General features: G+C 40.0%; 1 protein-coding gene across 1 annotated transcript; it reads left to right on the top strand.

The window, feature by feature from the left end:
• The first annotated feature begins 14,979 nt into the window (after positions 1-14,979).
• Positions 14,980-15,885, top strand: LOC122070022. The gene has a single exon (XM_042634125.1). The coding sequence runs from the start codon at positions 14,980-14,982 to the stop codon at positions 15,883-15,885; it is 906 nt and encodes a 301-aa protein (XP_042490059.1).
• The last annotated feature ends 7,887 nt before the right edge of the window (positions 15,886-23,772 follow it).

The raw sequence follows: 23,772 nt of genomic DNA, 5'->3' as shown, positions 1-23,772 counted from the left end.
CAAAAATACGCAAAATTAGATTTCCCTTTACAAAATTACCCATTTAAAGTTTAATTTAACAAAAATACCCAAAATTGAGTTTGGGTTTACAAAACTATCCACTCAAAGTTTTAGTAATAAAAAAATACATGATTATATGTGGAAGATGAAGAATCACTATTTTGGGTAGTTTTGTAAACCCAAACCTGATTTTGGGTATTTTTGTCAACTGAAACTTTGGGTGGGTAGTTTTGTAAACTCAAACCTAATTTTGGGTATTTTTGTTAACCAAAACTTTTTGTGGATAATTTTGTAAAAGGAAACCCAAAAGTGGGTAATCATGTTATTTTTCCAATTTCTTTTGTAAAGTTTTGTCAAAGATCTCTGCTTCTAGGCTAACTACTCTCCTTCCAAGATTAATTTCTTAAGAACAGGGTGCATTCCAGAAGGGTAAGGTCATCTCAGCTAACATCAGTCTTGCTTCAGAGCCAGCAAATTTGATGCACTCAACAGTTAGGGGTGGCGGTTTGGGCTTAAAGCCGTATTTTCAGAAAGCTTATGACTCCCTATCTTGGGAATTTCTCTTTGCTACTTTGGAGAAATTTGGATTTTCCAGTAGATGGATAAACAAGATTCATCAGATGTTGATTTCTTCAAGGATTTCTATCCTATTGAATGGGGGTCCGGTGGGTTTTTTTGGTGTTGGCAGAGGTCTAAGGCAAGGAGATCCCATCTCTCCGATCCTTTTCATCCTGGCAGAGGAAGTGTTGTGTAGGGGATTGAAGAACCTTATTATGGAAGGGAAACTGAAAGCCCTCCCTGGCCCTAGAGGTGCAGCTACCCCACTTGGGAATTGTGGCAGAGAACCTTCCCAGTAAATATCTGGGAGTTTTGTTTTTTGCTAAAAGGTCATGTATATTAAGAAGGAAAAAAAAACGAAAAATATGATACAAAGAAAGAGGCGGGCCTTAAAACCACACCTCAACACAGGTTGAAGAGGGGACGCACACTATCCACCTTCGGCATGGCCATCAGCAGAAATAGGCGACCACCAAAACAACCAACACAAAAAGAGGGAAAATTACCCTAGTACATTCTATGACAACTCCCACAAAATATCTGGGAGTTGAGATCTTTAAAGGTAGAGTGAAGAACTGTCACTTACTTCCTCTACTTGATAAGATAAAAGGTAGACTGTCGGGGAGGAAAGGCAAACTCCTCTCTATGGCTGGGAGGGTGGAGCTTGTGCGGTTAGTCATCTCAGGTATCCCTATTCACAACTTCTCTGTACTGGTGGCCAGAAGGGATAGTGAAGGTGGTTGAAAGCTGGATGCGGAACTTTATTTGGTCAAGTGATATGGAGGTGACTAAGAAGGTGGTGGTAAAATGGGAAGATGTGTGTAAGCCCAAGAGGGAAGGTGGATTGGGAATTAGAAGACTGCGCGAGGTGAATTTTGCCTGCTTATGCAAACTGGCATGGCAAATCAAGCACGAAGACTCTATCTTGAGTAGGTTCTTCAAGGAGAGATTTATCAAAGAGGATGGATCACTGAGGCATGGCTATAAATCCTCTTCCATTTGGCCTGGTTTGAAAAAGGTTTGGAATTTTGTCGTTGACAATGAATAGTGGATTGTTGGCAATAGGGAATCTATTAATTTCTGGTTGGATCGATGGTTGGGTATGAATTCCGTTGCGGAGCAATCAAATCTGGACCCTAATCTTTTTGGGTTTTCCCCCTGGCTGAATCGGAATTTCTTGCTGCTATTTGGGAGAAAGCAATGCAAATTTTCATTCATAATGTTGAGGACTCTGGCCTCTGGCGTCTCACCCCATTAGGTACTTTCTCCATTAAATCGGCTTGGGATGAAGCTCGGAAAAAACATGAAAAAGTAGGTTGGTTTAATATCATTTGGAAATCAGGTGTACAGCCAAAGCAATCTGTTTTTGCTTGGTGTTTGATTCAAAATAGACTGCCAACAGACGACATGATCCGCAGAAGAGGGGTTAATTTGGCATCTAAATGCTGTCTCTACAGTAAAGAGGGAGAGTCGATATCCCATATTTTTTACAATTGTGACTTCGCAATAAACCTATGGAGGGCTTTTTGTAGTGGTTTCGGAATCCAGTGGCCTTACTTTGTTGATATGAGCGGCCTCATAGCTTGGTGGAAGTAATCTGCAAGGAAGATCCATTTCAAATCTATGTGGATGTGTGGTTTCTCCCTTGTTCCCTATATTATTTGGCAAGAAAAAAATGCTAGGTGCTTCCAGGAGATCTCTAAGACTGTCAGACACTGCTTTGCTATGGTGAAGGGTGAGATCAGTCTTCAGTCAATAGGTAACACAGGATCCCCTCTTTCTTTTGATGATCTTCTTTGTGCTAGAAATCTAGGCATTTCCATAATGCATTATCAGCCAAAGGAGATTCTCGAAGTGTTTTGGTGTTTGCCACCCCCCGGTTGGGTTAAGCTCAATACAGATGGATGCTCTCTGGGAAATCCGGGAAAAGTAGGGGTAGGTGGGATTTGTCAAAATGACAAAGCTGAAGTTCTACAGTCGTTCAGAAAATTTTTGGGGTCCCAAACAAATTTTGAAGCAGAAATAATGGCTGTTTTTTTGGGTTTGGAAGTTGTAAGAGAGATGGGGAGCACTAAACTCTGGATTGAGTCTGATTTGGTGGCTATGGTTATCCTTATTTCGAATTGGAAAATCCCATGGATTGGATTACAAAGGTGGATGAGTCTGATTCCATACCTGCAATCGTTGACTTGGAAAATAACTCATTGCCTTCGTGAAGCAAATCCGGTTGCGGACTGCCTCGCTAAGTCGGCTGCGAAGTAAGAGTTATCTTCTCCAATATCTACCTGGCCTGCGCTAGTTTTAATGGATCTGGAATTAGATAGTCAGTGTGGTCCTAGATACTGATTTAAATAATATCCTTCAGTGTTATTTTTCCTTTGGGATTGGGTCTTTGGTGTGGTTTCTTCTCTGATGATGGCAATGCCGAAGGTGGAGTAGTCTCCCTCTGAGCCCAATTGAGGGTCTTTATTTTCCCTAGTTGTATATTCTCTTCTCTTTTTTCTCTTTTTTAATACATATGATTTCTTAGCGAAAAAAAATTTGTCGATTCTTAACCCCCCCCCAAAAAAAAGGATAAATAGTTCTTAGAATCTGCGACCATTTTCATGCATATTGTTAGAGACATTCAAGAATTTTACTTTTTTTCCTAACGATGGATATTTAAGCCATTGGCCTGATTAACCCTACGGCTCATACTGACCCCACAACCGCATGGATCAGGTCATCACGGGGTTGAATGAGAACCATTCAACTTTCACCGAAAGGAGTGAAGATCAGTACTAAACTCCCCATATGACGGTGTGAGTCACCCCAAGGAGATAAAAGGAGTCGAATTCAAAATCAGACACTTCCTAAGACGAAGGTCCCATACCAACTTGACTATCCCTTTGGGGTTTGAGGGAATCTGTTCCAAATCCTAGGATACTACCAAAGTTAAAATCCCCTTCAAACATGTCTACAGTTGAAAGAGAACAAATAGAGGCATACCTTTGGCATTGAGATTGTCCCATACATTTTCTGCTCTGCAATGTCACGGGCAGTCAGGCCTTCATCATTCATGTTAGCCATGTCCACATTCCGGTCCCACATAAGGATGCTCACAACATTCGGATGCGAGTGCAGGGTGGCCAAATGTAGTGGCGTGTTTCCATTAATATCCTTCGCATTTAGAATCTTGTCAAACATATTAGATTTCTGATAAAGCATATAACTTACTATATTCTCTCTTCCACTCTTAGCAACAAGGTGAACAACGTTCTATTCATCACTGGTCAATGTCTCTATTACCTCTGGGCAATATTTTAACACAGCTTGAATTAGGCCAAGATAGCCTTTATTGGCTGCTATGTGTATGGGACAGAGGCCTTCGTTGTCCTTTTGGTGAGCAATAGAAGCGCCTTTTTGTAGCAGGCAACAAGCTTCTTTAGAATGATCAAGTGATGCTGCATAATGAAGAGGTTTTCTTCCATCTGCATCTATTCCACTAATGAGCTCCTTCTTTTTGTCTAGTAGAATGTTGATGCATACTAGCATTTGTGAGGAAGTAAACCGGAAAAAGAAAGTTCAAATCTATTGGCTTCTTGATAAGTAGTAAATGAACTCATAAGATGGAGGAAATGTATAAAGCTGTCTTTTTTTTTTTTTATGAATGGAATTAACCTAAAAAGCAGAGAGTAGAGACAAAGCCTAGAAGCTAGATGGAGGGGGGTGGCTATCTAAACATCAAAACAACTAATAAATTAATGATACATAAAAATAGGGGAGAGGAAAATAATTAAACAAGGATGATACAACAAATACTGGGGTGGGGACGAAACATCATTAAAAGTATGACATATCAAAAGGTTGGGGATAGGGTAGCAACATCAATTAAAGGATGATAAATCAAAAATTCGGAAATAGGGGAGAAATGAGTGGAAGGACTCAACTTAAGGCAAGATTCCTATTTCTTAATGTGTCTTTGCTCATTGAACGAATGTGAAGAAGTTTATTTCTAATCACAAAGAAGTTGCTTCTCATATCTTCTATAGTACAATGATGAAGAGGTCCATCTTCTCTTTTCTTTTCCAAAATATGATGAATCATAACATTAATAGCAAACTTTCCAATAATGTTAGAGATTGACTTATTGCTTAATTTTTTTAAGAACTACCATCATTCTCTCTGAAAGGGGAGGATAGTTCAATGGTGTGGCCAACACTTGTTAAGGACCCCTCTCCTAACAAATCTAAGAAAAGAATACGAAAAGAATAGGTGATCCACATTTTCTTGAGAGTTCCAACAAAGACAACTATTAGATATACAAAGGTTTATCTTCAAGAGGAACTCTTAAGTAGGGAGAGATAGTGTCAAAGCACACCAAACAGTAAAACTATGCCAACGAATATTAGACTAAACCATACAATCCTATGATAAGGAACTTTCTAGGCAGAGGTAGAGGTGAATTTCTTTGAAGAATTTGTATTACATAACACTAGATCACCACTCCCTCTTGGTCTTGGCAATGTGGAAGAGAGAGTGGACCAAATTTCGATTAAGTTATTGGAAGTATTAGGCCTTGGACACCAAATTACATCTTAGATAATGAAGGAAACCTTAACCATCCTATTAGATCCAACGTCAAATCTGACATCGATACTCACATTTGGAAATGAGAATACCCTTACGATGCCAACAATCAACCCAAAAATAAGTATCATATTTATCGCCAATGCTTGAACAAATAGTATTACTAAAAAAAATTTTATACTTAAGTATTTTCCTCCAAACTCAAGATGCATCAACTAGGTAAGTGGCAGTCCAAATAGAATCTGATTTTAAGTCATTTTAAGTTTTATCTTGATGTGTGTAGGCTTTGCTGAACCACATCTTTGACTGGAGAGTAATGGCAAATGGTCAGGAGGTGAGGAATGCGCAGGATGAACATGAAAACGACGGTGGTGCGAGGGAGGACCTAGATCGAGGTCCGATTTTTCAAGAACAAGCTGTTCAGACAGAGGGAGTGGAAGGACGGCCTGCTCCCAAGAAGACTTATGGCAAAGCTGTTGGCAATGCGGCATGGCCTGAGATAGACTCTCTTCAAGAACCGATTCAGGCAGGTAACATAAGGAGGATCGTAATCCCTCAGTAGGATTATGAATCAAAAAGACAGTTGTTCAGATTTGCCTTGATAGGGCATGTTAATTTTCATCTGATATCCTTAGACAAGCTGCGCCAGGAAGCACGAGATAATTGAAAATTGAGTCAAGGTGTGGTAATGCATCCCTTAGGGAAAGGATATGTTATTTTTCAATTCAAATGTGAAGGGGACAAGGCAGCAGTTTGGTGGAGGAGTCCTATGAAAATTGGTGAGCAGATGATACATTTCCAGCACTGGAAACCGAACTTCAATATTCATGAGAAGCAATCATGGACAAAACTCGTGTGGATCCGTTTCCCCGACCTTCCACTCGAGTATTGGCATGAGAATGTGTTGATGTCTATCGCTAAAGTGGTAGGTCATCCTGTTGCCCTTGATCGCAGAACAAGGGAAGGTCTAATGGGACACTTTGCTAGAGTTCTGGTCAAGGTGGATGTATCTGAGGCTCCTGTTCGCATAGATGAAGTGTAGGTGGAATGGATGGAACCAGGAACCTCAAAGATGTTTGGGTTTCGTCAAAAGGTTCAATATGAAGATGTATTAGAACGGTGCGGATACTGCAAGAGAATTGGGCATCAGGTTGGAACATGCTGGCAGAAAAAAATTGACGATGAAAAGGAAGATGATCGAGTAAGGGTGGTGAACGTTCCAAGAGCTGTGTATGTTGAAGATGGAGTTGACTCGGTCCGTGCCAACTCAAATCAATCTCAATCTCTAAGTAAGGAAAGATCGGTAGAGGAGGATTTTCAGATATCTCCATTAAATAATTCCTTCCGTGGAGCGGCTGAAGGGGGTAAGGAAAGATCAGTAGAGGAGGATTCTCATATATATCCATTAAATAATTCCTTCCATGGAGTGGCTGAAGGGGGTAAGATTCAAGTGGTTTTGGAACCTTCTCCTTTGGTGGAGACCAATGTTGGAAAGTCAACCTTGATGGAGCCGATTGAAAATTTGAATTCAAATGTGGGAGTGTTAGTGATGGAGAAGGGTGAGGTGGGAGATTTTGAGGCTGATTTAGTGGGAGAATCGGATGTGAATTCAATTGAGGAGGAAAACGATTCTCAAGGTCAGTCCCTAAACCAGGCTGGTTTGATTGCGATTGGTTCAAACCAGGCCACAGCGGCTCAAGTCTCTCGACCTAGAAGAAATCAGGTGACAAAGGGCAGAGGGGGTGGAGGTAGTGTTACCAGTGGGAGGCGGAGCTTTTATTCGGACCAAGTTCAGCCTCGCGAGGAAGACGCGATGGTGCACCAGATGCCTGCGCCTGTGCTTACAGATAGCAGGGTTGCTTAAGTTTTTCATTAAGTGGAGGAGGTGGATAGAGTCATTGCTGCTCGTGAGAAGGGTAGTTAGGCTGTGTCCAAAGGTGGAAAGGCTAGCAAGAAGCATGTTGGTCAGGCCAAAAGGCCGGACATTGGTGCCACTAGGCAATGTTAATGATGAAAGCACTCTTTTGGAATATCAGAGGTGTGAAGAAGGCTGCTGGTGTTAGGGCCTTATAATCTATTCTTAGGGATCATTCCCCAGATAAAGTTTGCTTGGTTGAGCCGATGGTGAAGGTCAATGACATCCCCTCCTTGTTGATCAACAAGTTAGGGTATGCTGCGGATTTGATCCATAATGATCGGCTGGACAAGGTTCCGAATCTTTGGATTCTTTGGAAGCTTAGTACCCCTTGCCCATTGATTATTTCTGTATCTGATCAACAAGTTTCAGTCAGAGTGAATTGGTTTGGGAGTATTGTAGGTCTTTCCTTTGTTCATGCAAATTGTTTCAAGGTCAGGCGTAGAGAGCTCTGGATGGAATTAGGTGCAGTGGTTCTCCCAACTGTCCCTTGGTCTGTGATAGGGGACTTTAACGCCATATTACTATCTACTGAGAAAAGGGGTCCAGGAAGATTCAATGCGAGCTCTGCGACAGATTTCCAAGCGATGGTGGATGCTTGTCTGTTAGTGCAAGTGCCTTCACAGGGGAAGAAGTTCACTTGGACTAATAATCGTAGAAGAGGGCACGTGGTCACTATTCTTGATAAGAGTTTTTGTAATGAGATGTGGCTGGATCTCTTCAAAAACATCTACCAAAAAGTTCTTCTGAGAACGTCTTCTGATCATGCGCCAATTCTAGTAGTGTCAGTGGTGACACCAAAACCAGGTAACATCTCGTTCAGATTCAATAATTTTTGGATGGAGAAAGAAAATTTTGACAAATTCATTCAGGAGGTGTGGAATAAAGAGGTCATAGGGAATCCGATTTATGTTTTGTCTCAGAAACTTAAGCAGGTTAAATTGTGTATAAAGTTGTGGTCAAGAAATAATTTCCCTAATGTAGATGAAGAAGTAAGGAAAGCTACTGAGCAGCTGAGTTCAGTGCAAGATGATATAGTGGTTGTAGGGATGACTGATGAATTATTTGGTAAAGAGGCTGACGCCAAGACGGCTTTCCTCAAAGCTACTCAAATGCAGGAAAATTTACTGTCTCAAAAAGCAAAGCAAAGGTGGATAAAAGATCGGGACAGAAACTCAAAATTTTTTCACCTTTCTGTGAAAATGAGGCAAGCTTGCAATCAAATCCGTTCTTTAAAGAAGGAGGATGGATCATGGATTGATGATCAACATTGTCTATCTTCATACATATATGATTTTTATGAAGATTTTCATGCGCAGAAACCAACTTCCCCTTACATAAATTTGTTGGATTGCATTCCCTAGATGCTCTCGGAAGGTGATGTTTTCTCTTTGGAGGCTGTTCCTTCTTCTGAAGAAATAAAAAGAATGGTATGGGAATTGGATCCGGATAGCTTGCCGGGTCCTGATGGTTTTCCAGGATCGTTCTTTCGAAGGGTTTGGAGTATAGTGGAAGAAGATTTTTGTAGGGCTGTGACACATTTTTTTAGAGTGGGAATTCTCCCAAAGGGAGTGAACAATTGCTTCATTACTCTCATCTCGAAAATGGTGGGTGCAGCCTCTCTTGACAAGTTCCGGCCAATATGCATGGGAATTTTTTTTTGTAAGGTGCTGTCCAAAATCATGGCGAGTAGAGTGTCTGCGCTCCTCCTCAAGCTAGTCTCTGAAGAACAAGGGGCCTTCCAAAAGGGTAAGTTAATATCTTAAAATATTAGTCTTGCTTCTGAGTTATCAAATATGATGTTCTCTGCAGTTAGGGGTGGCGGGATGGGGATCAAAATTGATGTCCAGAAAGCCTTTGACTCCTTGTCTTGGGATTTCCTATTTGCAGTTTTACGGAAGTTTGGTTTTTCTCAAAAATGGATTTTGTGGATCCAAGAAATTTTATCTACTTCAAAGATTTCTGTGTTAGTCAATGGAGGGCCAGTGGGTTTCTTTAGTGCAGGGCGTGGTCTTCGTCAAGGTGATCCCCTCTCTCCCATTCCTTTTATTTTAGCTGAGGAAGTCTTGTGCAGAGGCTTAAAAAAAATGGTAGTAGAGGGATCTCTCAAGTCGCTGCCGGGTCCAAGAGGTGTGGTTACCCCAACCCACCTGTTATTTGCTGGTGATATATTTATTTTTATAAATGCGTTAGTTAAATATGTAAAAAATCTTCATTCTTTTCTATCAAAGTATCAAGATTTTTCAGGCCAGCATTTCAATCTGGACAAGAGCAAAGTTTTCTTTGGCAAGGTAGTGCCTCACAAGAAGCAATTTATTAGCGACTGGCTGGCAATTCAGGCATCTAGGTTCCCGACAAGGTATCTTGGAGTAGAAATTTTTAAAGGTATAGTGACAAAAATCACCTGCTTCCTCTGCTGGATAAAATTTAAAGTAGATTATCGGCTTGGAAAGGGAAGCTCTTGTCGATGGCAGGTCGGGTTGAGTTGGTTCGATCAATTATTTTGAGCATTCCATTACACAATTTTGCAGTTTATTGGTGGCCTCAGTCTACCATTAAAACTGTGGAACGATGGATTAGAAATTTCATTTGGTCGGGTTAAATGGAGGAGCAGAAGAAAATTGTGGTCAAATGGGAGGATAGCTATAAGCCCAAGGTGGAAGGGGGCCTGGGTATCAGAAAGCTCCGTGATGTGAAAAAGGCTTGTTTGTGTAAACTTGCCTGGTAGATAAAACATGAAGACTCCATAATGAGTAATTTCTTTAGAGCAAGGTTTGTAAATGAAGATGACTCTCTCAGAAAGGGATACAAATCTTCTTCAATTTGGCCGGGGTTGAAGAAAGTGTGGCAGTTTGTGAAGGACATGGAGAGGTGGACTGTTGGAAATGAGAATAAGATCATGTTCTGGACGGATCGGTGGCTAGGGAACTCCTCTTTGGCGGAGTCAGCAAATTTGGAGCAAGACGTTTTCAGAGGGAGAACGATACACTTGGCTGATTTTATTCATGAGGGAGAGTGGCATTTTCCCCATGCTTCTTCTATTTTATTATCTGAGACTTTTGAAAAGGCTAAAAGAATTTCTATTTCTCAGCTGGAGGATATTTGCCATTGGAGGTTAACCAATTCAGGTGCTTTCTCATTGAGCTCAGCCTGGGAGGAGATAAGAGGGAAGAAGCTGCAAGTCCCTTGGTTTTCTATAATCTGGGAAACCAAGTTGCAGCCCCGCCAAGCCGTCTTTGGATGGAGGTTAGTTCACAGCAAACTTCCAACTGATGACCAGGTGCGTAGGCGGGGAGTGATGATGGTTTCTAGATGTGGTTTGTGTGGTCAAGCAGAGGAAACATCCACTCATTTGTTTCTTCAGTGTGACTACATCAAAGCCTTGTCGAGCTTATTTTGTGATTTACTTGGTGTTGTGTGGCCGTATTTTGAAAGGATGGAGGACCTCTTTGAGTGGTGGAAGCGGAAAGCTAAGACCCTTACTTTCTCTAAGTTATGGCTCTGTGGAATTACCCTTATTCCATACTTTGTGTGGATGGAGAGGAATGCTAGATGTCATAATAGTGCTGCCAAGCAGTACAAGCAATGCTTCGTGATGCTTAAGGGCGAAATTTGTCTGTTCACCTCGGTTCATCTTGGGCAGCCCCTTTCGATTTTTGATCTATTATGTGCTAGAAGGGTAGGCATTCCCCATGTGGTCTATAAGCATAGGGAAATAATTGAAGTGTTCTGGTGTCCTCCTTTCCCTGGTTGGGTGAAGTTGAACACTGATGGGTGCTCTCTGGGTAACCCAGGGAAGGCAGGGGTTGGAGGAATCTTTAGAAATGAGAAAGCAGAGTCCATCCTAAATTATAGAGAATTCATTGATATTAAAACAAATTTTGAAGCTGAATTTTTGGCGATTATGGCTGGTCTTGAGCAGGCTAAGGATCATGGCTTTCAAAATCTCTGGATTGAATGTGACTCTGCGACTGTGGTGACCCTTCTATCTAAAGGTCTGATTCTGTGGTTTATTCAGCAAAGATGGAGGGGCGTTTTACCTTTTATGAATTCTATAAATTGGAAGGTGTCTCATTGTTTCAGGGAAGCAAACACAGTGGCCAATTTCTTGGCTAAATCAGCAGCTCGTTTAGAAATTTCTTCTCCAGTAGCAGTCTGGGCAAGGTCGGTGTCTATGGATATGGATATGGATGCTGCTCAGCATCCTAGATACCGATTCCCTTAGCTTTTGTTTAGTAGTCTAAGGTCAGGGCGGCTTCCCTGCTGATGGCAATGCCGAAGGTGGGGGGCTTTTCCTTTCTATTAGTCTATCTGTGTATGTTGCTGTTTTGATTTCTTGTACATTCCATCTTTTCATCTTTTTAGTACAAATGAACATTTAGCGAAAAAAAAGAATCTGATTTTAAGTATCTAGAGTATACCCAATCAATCTAAATACTTCTTTGTCTATACACTTTTTTGTCTATACATTATTTTTTTCAAATAAGTTTTATGATGCCTATAATGTTGACTTTCTTTACTCTATCAACTCCCAATCCGCCTTCATTTTTTGGAAGACTAACATTTTCCCAATTAATAGGAATAAGGAAATTATGATTCTATTGAGATTTCCAAAGGAAAGAAGATATTAGAAATTCAGTTTTAGAAAAAATGGATGTTAAAAGCCCAGAAACACCAGACCAATAAATATATGAATTTTGCATCACTGATTTGATGAAATCATAACAGCCCGTAAAAGAAAGAATCTTACTCTTCCATAGTTGTAATCTCTTTTAAAGCCTATCTAAAATCAGGGAATAATGATGAGAAAATAGTTTCGAAGTGATCAAAAGAAGACCCAGATACTTGATTTGGAAATGATTTGGAAAAAACCTTTAGGAACACCCAAGCTAGATTTTAACTTTGACATCATTAAAAACTCCAAAGAAGAAAGCTAAGGATTTTAGGAGAGTAATATGGAGTCCAGATATATCCAAAAAAGTATCCGAAGCTTCCTTAATTGAAGAAATAGAGAAATCATGAGATAATTTGCAATAGCTAAATACGTAATCTTAAGGGCCATGCACTTTGGGATCGGTTGGATTAGATTTTGCATAGTTCTAACTTCTAACCACTTGGACAGGCCTTCCATTGCAATGGTGAACAACAACGAAGAAATAGGACAACCTTATCAAATTCCCACCTTAGACTCAAAATAAACCTGAGGGGAGCCATTAACAAGTACTGAAAAATGAACACTAGAGATACAAAAACAGTTCCAATGAATGAAGTTTGGAGGGAAGTCTATTCTGTATAAAACATAATTGAGATATTCGCATATGAGAGAAACAAAAGGACCCTTGTGTATATCAAGCTTAAGAACAGTAGAGGAAAGATGCTACCTTTCAAAACGTCGAGCTATTACATGACAAAGAAGGATATTATCAATGATATTTCTGCCCATGATAAAAGCTGCTTGATTGAAACTCACCAAATCAATAACCAATTTAAGTCTTTAGAAGAATTTTTGCTACAAACTGTATAATAGGGTGGTGAGACAAATGAGGAGAAAGATGTAACATTGTCAGTCCCATCATACTAGAGATTCAACAACTAAAGTGAAAGATCAATTCTTTGGGATCCTTCATTTCTTCAAACAAAACGAACAGAGATAGAATCAAACCGATTCCCGAAATGACTTTTTGGATATTCCTCAATGTCCCAACTATTCACGGAACGTGAGAAGCAGAAATTGAAGAATTTCTTGGGATGAATCTGACAAATGAAAGTCTGATTAATTATTTTGACTTTTGATTGTTGGAAGAAGAAGCTATATACTTACTGGATAGTATCAAATTTTTTTTTTTTTTTGCTAAGAATCAGCAAGAAGACTTTATTAATAGAGGAAAAAAAAATTTGAGATTACAAACGACAATGAGCTACAAATCCACCTTCGGCATTGCCATCAGCAAAAATGCAACCCAAACAAAAAGAAAAAACTCTGAAATTACTTATAAAAATCTGTATCTGGGTCTTTGCTTAGCATCCCATATTACATCCTCTGCAAGAAACGAATGGATGACGTCCCAGTGGGTAAAAGTCATTGTTGCTGCAGAGTGTTTGGCTCACTTATCTACAACACTATTGGCCTCACGAAAGCAATGTGTTATTGTCCATGAAGAGCTGTCAAGGAAGGCTTTGTAAAATCTTTATTGTTGGTCAAACATCCATGGAAAGTTATGATTTTTAATACATAACACCATAGACAGATAGTCACATTCAATCCAAAGCCTTCTCAAATTCATTTGCATGGCTTGACGGATACCCAAGAAGAAAGCTTCGAACTCAGCAATGAAGTTTATTGAAACATCGTGATAAATTGCAAAGCATCTTATTGGTTTCCCATTATTGTCTCTAAAAATTCCACTCGGTGCTGATCTACCTGGATTTCCAAGAGAGCAGCCATCTATGTTCAGCTTGATGAAATCCTGCATTGGGGGTTCCCAAAGCACTTCCACAATATTTTCTTTCCGAGTTGGCCCAATTTTCACCTTCAATTTTTTAAAAAGAATGAGGTCAGAGACTGATTTAAGACTTATTGAAACCAAGGAAGAGAACTCAATCAAATCGTTCAGAGTTGTCTTGACTATTGCTTGGATTGAGTTAGCTCTATTATAGTGCCTTCTGGAGTTTCTTTCCTTCCAAAGGTCGAAAGGAATGAGAATGACTAAGGCCAGCCATAATTGCCGTAGCTGGATAGCATTAGCTTTCCTCTTCCACCACGAAAATAATTCTTCCATTGAAGGAAAACCATCCCAATGAATATGAAAGATGGAAAGCATTTCCTTCCAAACATTTACACAAAAGTCACATTCAAGGAAGAGATGAAGAAGAGATTCTTGATTATTTTTGCACATCTCACATCTAGAGACCAATGGCACTCTCCTCTTATTGACTTGATCATCTGTTGGAAGGCGACCATGACTCATCCTCCAGCCAAACACAGAGAACCTTGGGAGCAAACCTTTTTGCCACACCAATTTTTCCCATCCTTGAGAAGTATTCTTCTTTCTTATACCCTCCCAAGCTGAATACACAGAAAAGATACTTGATTCACTATCTTTCATATCCACTGAAGGAAGCTCAACAGATCTGATCTGATCACAAAGCACTGCAAGAGTGTGGTTAGAAACCACTGGAAAATACCACTGCCTATCCACAATAAAATCAGATAATAAAGCTGATAAATTATTAGGAATAGAAGGGTTGATAGCAAGAAGATCCACAATTCTGGAGCCATTTAACCATCGATCATACCAAAACTTGATAGACTCTCCATTACCCACTATCCATCTTTCAGAATCTCCAATAAAATTCCAAACTTTACGAAGGCCAGGGAGAATAGAAGATTTGAACGATTTTTTCAAGGAACCATCATTGGCAAGAAAACAACCCGTTAAGAATTTAGCAAACATGGAATGGTATGATTTGATGAACCAACCTAGTTTAGCTAAAAGGGCTAGGTTGACCTCTCTTAATCGTCTGATACCCAAACCACCTTCATGCTTAGGCTTACATAGAGTGTCCCATTTGATGGTTATTGCTTTAGAGGAAGAAGCATCTCCAGTCCAAAAAAAATTTCTAAGCAAAGACTCCATAAGAGTGATAGAAAAAGAAGGCCATAGATATATTGAAAAATTGTGGATTGGGGTGCTGCTCATGACCAATTTCACCAACTCAACTCTGCCAACCATAGAGAGAAGACGACCCTTCCATCCTGCTAGTCTTTCTTTGAATTTGTCCACTAGCGGCAGAATATAGCTACTTTTAACTCGACCCTTAAAGATCTGAACTCCTAAATATCGGGTTGGAAAGTAGCATTCTGGAATTTTCAGAACCTCCTTGATACGAGATCTTCGAGAAGATGGAATCAAAGCTAGATAAAATTTTCTTTTATAATGCATCCGTTGGGAAAAAGATATGTTATCTTTCAATTTCAATGCGAGGGCAACAAGGCAGCAGTGTGGCGAAGATCACCCCTTAGGGTTGGTGATCAGGTTATTCGATTTCAACATTGGAAGCCTGATTTCAATATTCATGAGAAGCAATTCTTTACAAAACTTGTATGGATAAGTTTTCTAGATCTTCCGCTAGAATATTGGCACGAAAACGTCCTATTATCTATTGCAAAGGCGGTAGGGTGCCCTGCTGCCTTAGACAGACGAACAAGACAAGGCCTTCTCGGTTATTTTACGAGGGTTCTGGTGGAGATTGACATTTCTGACTTGGCAGTGAGGGTGGAGGAAGTCCAGGTCGAGAGATTTGAACCAGGCACCTCTCAGGTGTACGGTTTTTGTCAAAAGGTTGTATATGAGGATAATGTGGAACGCTGTGCCCATTGCAAGCGAGTAAGCCATTTGATTTCCAACTGTAGGTGGAAGAAAGTGGATGACGAAAAGCAATGTGCAGCTGAGAAATTGGCTGAGGTTCCAGGGACGGTATACGTTGAAGAAGACGGAGTTGACTCAACCAGGGCCAACTCGGTGGGTCGGCTCTCTCCTATTTTGGAAGGAAATCAACAAGAGCATTCTCAGCAATCTCCTCATAATGGAAAGGATGAGAATGGTATCACTCTTCCCATGAATAACTCTCCCCACTTTCCTAATATGGAAGAAGGAGAGATTCAAATTGATTCGGACTCTACCGTTTCAAATCTCTCCAATTTAGTAAAGAATGGATTGGCACAAGAGGACGTGGATATGAACAATTATGTGAGTCGGCATGATGTGGACCGGTCTAGCTCTGAGACCGGCTCAGAATATGGGTCTCTCTCAGACCAAGGTGATGAAGAGGAGGGTGAATAGAACCATAATGGGAACCCGCCTATCTCTAATAGAATATAAAAACATAACCAGGAGGATGTGACTCACGCTCTCCCTGTGGATCCTGTGCATCTTTCCTCACGTCCCAAGAGGACGGGAATGTCCTTAGCCTCTGGTCGTGGGACTTTGGTTGGTAGGGGAGGCCGATCTTCCTCCAGTAGGGACCCTTAGCCCTCTGTTCGAGCTCCATTGAGTAGGAGGGAAGCAGCGACATTGGAAGGTACAGTGGTGGATGATGCGGTGGCTGCTCTGGAGAAAGGCACAGAAGTGGGAGAAGAAAGGAGAAGAAAGAAAAAGCAGAGCGGTCAAGCTTCAAATCCTGACAAAGGTGGTCGCAAAAATTGTTAACAGAGGGCATTGAATTTTCTCCTCAGAGAATCTTCGCCAGAGATTCTATGTGTAGCTGAACCGATGGTTGAGGTCAGTAGTGTTCCATCATTATTTTTTGATAAATTGGGTTATGTGGCTGAAATGATTCCCAATAATCGTCAGGATAGGGTGCCCAATATTTGGGTTATCTGGAAGCGAGGTATGGCTCACCCTCCCTGGTTTCAATGTCAGACCAACAACTCACTGTTGAGATTGATTGGATGGGTAAAAGGGTTCTCATGTCTTTTATTCATGCCAGTTGTTTCAAAATTGAGCGTAGATCTCTTTGGTCTGATCTTGCTTCGATTTCTACTACTTCTTCTCCATGGGTAGTTATTGGTGACTTTAATGCCACTCTAATGTCTCATGAGAAAAGAGGGTCGGGTAATTTTAATTTGGGATCGGCAGTAGAGTTCCAGGCTATGGTTGACTCATGTATGCTCTTTCCCTATCCCTCTCAAGGGAAAAAATACACTTGGTCGAATAACCGTAAAAGGGGTAATGTGCTGGCGGTCTTGGACCGGAGTTTTTATAATGAGCAGTGGATTGATGAGTTCAAGAATGTTTCCCAGCGGGTCCTCACATGCTCTGCGTTGGATCACTCTCCTCTGTTGATTCAGTCTTTTGTTGTCCCCAAACCCCCCAATATCCCATTTCGCTTCCACAGCTTCTGGATGGAGAACAACGGTTTTCTCCCGATGGTGGAGAATGTTTGGTCGCAGTCTGTTAGTAGAAATCCGATTTCTAGACTAGCCCAAAAGCTAAAAAATATAAAATTAGTTGTCAAGGCCTGGGCAAAAGGGGCTTTCCCTAATCTAAATGAGGAAGTGGATAAGGCTACGTCAAATTTAAAAAGAGTGCAGGATTCTATTGCTGAATTTGGAATGACCGACCTCCTTTTTAATGAAGAGGCCGATGCAAAAACTGCTCTCTTGAATGCATCAAAGCTGCATGAGAAATTGTGGTCTGAGAAAGCAAAAATCAAATGGTTAAAGAATGGGGATCGGAATTCAAAGATTTTCCATCTCTCGGTTAAAATTAGAAGATCAAAAAATCAGATTAGCTCTCTGCAACGTGAGGATGGTTCTTGGATTTTAAAGCATCAGGATTTGGCCAATTATATGGTCAACTATTATGAGAATTTCCACTCTCATACACCGATATTTCCTCACCATGAGTTGCTGGACCAGATCCCAAGAATATTTTTTCCTGGATGCCATTCCTACCATAGAGGAAATCAAGTAGGAGGTGTGGGACCATGATGCAGATAGCTCTCCAGGGCCTGATGGTTTCTCAAGTCAGTTTTTTAGGTGTTGGGACATTGTGGAGAAAGACTTTTGTCGGGCAATTTTTAATTTTTTCCTGTTTGGAAAGATCCCTAAAGGGGTCAATAATTGTTTCCTCATCTTGATCCCTAAAATTAATGGTGCATCATCATCATCCTTAGATAAATTTCGACCCATATGTATGGGGAATTTTTTTTGTAAGGTCTTATCCAAAATTTCTGCCACTAGATTAACTTCTCTTCTCCCAAGGTTAATTTCTGCAGAACAGGGTGCCTTTCAGAAGGGTAAAATCATCTCATCAAATATTGGCCTAGCATCCGAGCTAGCAAATTTGATGCACTCTGCAGTAAGAGGAGGTGGTATGGGCATAAAGATGGATGTGCAAAAGGCTTGTGGTTCCCTTTCTTGGGATTTTTTGCTTGCCACGTTAGAAAAATATGGCTTCTCCCCAAAGTGGATTAACAGGGTTCACCAGCTGCTTATTTCAACAAGGATTTCTATCTTATTGAATGGAGGTCCAGTGGGATTTTTTGGGGTTGGCCGTGGTTTGAGACAAGGGGACCCCATCTCTCCTATTGTGTTCATTTTGGCCGAGGAAGTGCTATGTAGAGGCCTCAAAAATATGGTTGTGGAAGGTAAGATGAAATCTCTCTCGGGTCCGAGAGGTGCTGTTACTCCCTCTCATCTGCTTTTCGCAGACGACATTTTCATTTTTATGAATGGCTCAGCCACTTATGTTAAGCAGCTCCATGCTTTTTATTCCAAGTATCAGGAGTTCTCTGGTCAGAAGATTAACTTGGAGAAAAGCAAGATATTTTTTGGGAAAATCGCTCCTCATAGAAGACAATTTATTACTGAGTATTTGGGAGTGGCAGCGGCTACCTTTCCCACCAAATACCTGGGGGTGGAGATCTTTAAAGGAAGAGTGAAAAATAACCACCTTCTTCCTCTTTTGGATAAGATAAAAGGAAGACTTGCAGGATGGAAAGGGAAACTCCTATCTATGGCTGGAAGGGTGGAACTTGTTAAGTCCGTCATTTCTGGGATTCCAATCCATAATTTCTCTATATATTGGTGGCCCGAAGGATCGACGAAGTTGGTGAAGTGTTGGATCCGAAATTTTGTCTGGTCAGGGGATATGGAGGTCTCGAAGAAGATTGTGATTAAATGGGATAAGGTGTGTAAACCAAACCAAGTGCGGGGCGGTGAGAATATATGCAAGGAGGAGAGATAGTGTCTGGCAATTCAGGGGAGAATGGAGCTATGGCTATGGAGGATGACGATGGTGGAGCTCGGGAGTCTCTGGATCGTGGTCCAGATGGTCCTCCACAGGATGAAAGGCACAAGGATGCAGGCCAGCGACGTACATATGCAAAATCCTTGGGTTTTTCGTCTTGGCCTGCCATTGATACTCTCCTAGAGCCGATTCAGGTAGGGAGTAAACGACGAGTAATGATCCCGCAGAGAGACTATGAATCGAAGAGACAAAATTTCCGTTTTGCCTTAATCAGCAGGGTTAACTTCCGATTGATCTCTTTGGATGCCTTGAGAGGGGAGGCTCGGGAAAAATGGGTATATTCCCTATAGCTTTGAATATATCATTTAAAAATTCAGACTCAATAGGAGGAAGACACCACTGACCATCTCCAATAAAGTCTGCCACTCTGCAAATGCTATGAGAAAAATGAGACAAAGGGAGGGGGGAGAGCTCAGCAATAGACAGAGGGCCTATCCATCGATCCTGCCAAAAAAAAAAATGTCCTCACCGGTACCCACCATCCAACGCTCAAATATATTGATATCTAATAAACTACTGAACTCGATATGATATTAGTTCTTAAAATTTCATTGGATATCGGATCAGATTTGGATAATGGTGAATTTGAGGCAAATCCTATCTGTTTACATCCCTAGTCGAGACTAATCTGAACCAATCCACTGTTATGAACGAAGGGTAAAAGAATAATAGAAATCTATTAAAAAGAAAAAAAGGTTAAATCAGAGGGAGTCAATTTCAAACTGGAATAGAATACCAAATCCAAAATCGAGCCGAATTAACTAGACCGAATCAAACTGAATTAATTCCGTTTGAGTATGTGAGTATGGACCTCAGTTCGACTCGGTTTTGGTTTAGGGTGTAAGAAGTGTCGGTTCGAACTGAAACCGAACCGAATTGCTCTTAAAACCAAAAAAAAAAATTTGAAAAAAACCCTATTATCGTTAAGAGAGATTTTTTAGGTGGTAAGTATTTTTTGCAATTTATCGTCACATATTTACATGCTAAGTCAATTTTGGAGTTAGCAATGGCCATAAGGCCCATAACTTGAGTCCATTATAGCCTTTGGTCTGTCACAGTCATAGTCCAAAAGTGGAACTGTTTTCATAACCGAATTAAAACTGCATATCAAAACCGAGTTGGAATCGAAACCGAACCAAGCCGAATTGAATCGGCTTGAGTATCTAAATACCAAACCAAGTAAGTTCTCGATTCCGTTTTGGTCCACCTTATCATCATTAGGAACCAAACCATATCGATATCTAGTATGATATCAGTTTGTTACACTACATATATACTATATATTGATACTATATCGTACTAACTTAGTACAGGATCCTTATACCGATATTGAATAGAATCAATTTGATTCGGTATTTGGTATGGTATACAAAATCGTAGGGTATTTATATGTTGGGTAATTGTATTACAATTTCGTACAAAAATAAAATAAATTGCAATACAAAGCTTTTGCAGTAGAAACTACTATGATGTTGTAGTATTGATCCTTGGCTAAAATGAGACGGGGATAAACTTCAAATAGATGTTGAATCACCACCACAGCAACTGAAGAAGCTTTGATCAGAATTGAGGTTGAGTCACAATTGTAGTGCTACCTTTAAGGTAATTGATGGCCTCTACTGCTAAGAGTTGTTCTGCATCTCTACCTCCAAGATAAAACAACCTTCCATCAGAAGATGAGACAATTCTTCTAGTCCCTTCTAGGAGCAAAAAGCTACAGCACAGTAGCCCCCTTTAACCTTACACAAGACTTAGAGAAAATAGAAGAAAGAGAGACTTGTATGATTGCAAAGAGTAGAAATAGATGGAGTGTCAATGTGTCTCTGCAAGGTATTTGGTTGGGTTTATATAGACTCAAAACCAGCCCTTGCACCCTCTTGGATTCCCCAAGAGTAACCTCCAACTAATGGCAAGTTAATTGGAGAATAATGTCATCTGGACATGAATTGAGAATTAATTCAATAAATTAAATTAATCCCAATCAATTCCTTAGCCCGCCTCCCCACTCATGGTAATGGTCATGAATGAAATTTAGAGCTCTTATAGGGTGTTATTGACCATTTTTTAGCCCACCTCCCCACTCATGGTAGTGACAATAAATAGAGTTTAGGGCACCCACATAATGGCATTGACCATTTACCTCCATTTGGCAATAACCTATGACATGAATTAAGAATTAATTTCATAAATGAAATTAACCCCAATCAATTATCTTTGCTCGCCTCTCCACTCATGGTAATGGCCATGAATGGAATTTAGGGCTTCCATAGGGTGTTGTTGACCATTTTCCATTACCTTGACCCCAAGGGTCCCACACCATAACAAGATAATCAAAACACATAAAAGGACTTAATTTTGAAACTTAAATATAATAAAATAGATATAAAATCTAACATTATACAGTATTGTATTTTTTTTTTATATCATGCCCTATACCAATATTATACTGAATACTGACATGATATGTATACCTCATACCGGTACTATACTGAATTTAATCCGATTTGATTTGATTCCCTTAATTTGGTACCTAATCGATATTCGGTATTTGGTATTAGGTATTCGGTATTTGATACACATTGACACCCTTAGGAGAGAGAGAGAGAGAGAGAGAGAGAGCTCACATGTATGCTTCTTTGCTATGGCCGCGTCCAAAGGTGTCCTGCCGTCAGGGCTATCAAAGATACGTAAATCTTTCTTCTTGTTGTTGAAATTTCATCTTCCAGTGCAACTTTAAACATCTTCTCCAACAGGACGTGCAACCCACTGTCAGCATCCAAATAAAGTGGTGATTCTCTGCGATTATTTTTCACGAAGATGAGATATTTGTCCGACTCCATCAACACCTCAATCACCTCACGGTGACGTCGAAGAACAGCTTCATGCAAGGCTGTGTTCCCATCTCTGTTCTTTAACTTCGCCATTTCATATCGTTTACACCCATTCTCTGCTTCATCTGTTTCCTTGGCCCAATCCAACAGATACATCACGACCTCGGCATTATTATGGCGTGCGGTGTGGAGGAGAGTGTCCCTCACAACTTCGCCATTCGAGTTGGCGTAGGCGATGCGGAGGAGATCATTGTGTCGTTGTGCTGATCATCACTTTGTTGTTGTTGGTGGAGATCATCTTCCTTTGCTAGCTCTGCCTTTAAAACTTGTGAGAGCAAAGTTAAGTTACCTTCTGTTACAGCTTTGTACAGAACAGGATCCATGGCTTACCTTACAATTAGATTCTCTGTATTCTCGAAGAGCTAGCTGTCATAAGGGAAGGGGAGAGATTTATACAGAGGAGAAAGAGAGAGTTGCAGCCTAATTTGTTTAAATTGACTTGACTTAATTGGATTGGAGAGCAGATCAGGTTCACATATGAGAATGTACGAGAACGACCTTGATCTGTGGATTTAGAATCAATTTTCTCTCTCTTCATTTAATAGATTCTAAATCCACAGACCAAAAACGTACGAAAATATTCTCGTACATGAACCTGATCCGTTCACACTTAAGGGGACTATGGATTGGCGAATTTACATGGTGGAATCCTACGAGTTTCTACTCATCCACACTTCAGTGGGTTGTTTCCTACTCTCTTTAAATTGACTTTGAGATTGAGTAATCCTCTAAAACTGAATTTATAATTAATTCATTCATTAATTAATATGTGTTATGTCAAATGCTACACCAATGGTCATCATTTTCATCACTTCATCACATTATTTTATATTATATCCCCTTCATGTAAATTGCACTCTCTTGATTTTCTATATAGAGAGAGAATGTTTCCGGTGGAGGGCATAGATAGTAAGTTCAGGAACAGAAATGATACATATATACGGTAATTGAACTCGTCAAATGGTAATAATAGTTTTAAAAAATTCGGTGACAATATAACATGTACGGAAATGATATGATATGTATTTAATACGGCTACACTGTAAATAATATATATATATATATTCCATGAAACTAAAAGACCCTTTTTATGATTAGTCGAAGTAAATATTAGGGTGAATGAAGCATATGAAGAGTATTCCTATATCCCTCTCTAGGTTTGGATTTTTTAGCAGGAAGGGATTTTGAGTTTTGATTTTTTTTTTATTTTTAATAAAAAAATACTATTAAAATGAATAATACCAAAAAATCCTTGCTTAATTTGGAATCCTTTAACAAACGCATATTTTTTCATATCTGATTTTTGATACGTAAGAAAATAAATTCGACAATTAAACATTCGGATACAAAAAAAAAAAAAAAAAAAAAAATGCCCTTTATGCGCATATTTACTAACTATGACTGGCGGGGAAGTTGGAGTGGGGAGGTCACCCTGTCAATTTGAATGGAAAAGGTGGGGAGGGGAACATGCTCATGGGGGTGGGGCGAAAAAGGAGAGAGGAAGAAATTCTGATAATAGAGGAAAATAAATGAAAAAATAAAAAATAAAAGAACAAAGGAAAATCTCGGTCAAGGGAGTAAGACAAGCATCGAACATTACGTGCAACTGATCCGGACTCCAAGAAAAAATTAGAGGCAAAGAAGTAAAGCAGAAAGAGAATAAAATTGAAGATTTTGGAGGAATTACATAAGATGAGGAGCCAACATCCCTTATAGTTAAAAAAAAATCAAGGGATGTGGCAAACACTATCAATCGTGGAAGAAGGATGATGAACATATATTATTATCTTAATGAAAAAAAGATGCTTCGCTGGTAGTTTGGTGCTTGCACTCAGATGCAAAGGGAGGTGAAATGACCACCGCAACCATGTGACTATGAAAAATCCCGCCTTTGTTTTTGCTCTCACATGCGTTATAATTGGTTTTCACATTGGCGCAAGGTCACGTTGCCCGGTAGAGAACCCTTTCCATTTATTAAAATATTTAGTTTTGTTACTAAAAAAAAAAAAATCTTGTTTAATTCCAT

Source organism: Macadamia integrifolia, unplaced genomic scaffold, assembly GCF_013358625.1.
Source record: "Macadamia integrifolia cultivar HAES 741 unplaced genomic scaffold, SCU_Mint_v3 scaffold808, whole genome shotgun sequence".
Taxonomy (NCBI): Eukaryota; Viridiplantae; Streptophyta; class Magnoliopsida; order Proteales; family Proteaceae; genus Macadamia; species Macadamia integrifolia.
Note: the sequence above shows the minus strand (reverse complement) of the source record. Positions and strands in the feature narration are given on the sequence as shown.

Bases quoted from the DNA above. Each gene is read 5' to 3' on its own strand.
- LOC122070022 (XM_042634125.1), top strand. From the start codon at position 14,980: ATGCATCCGTTGGGAAAAAGATATGTTATCTTTCAATTTCAATGCGAG.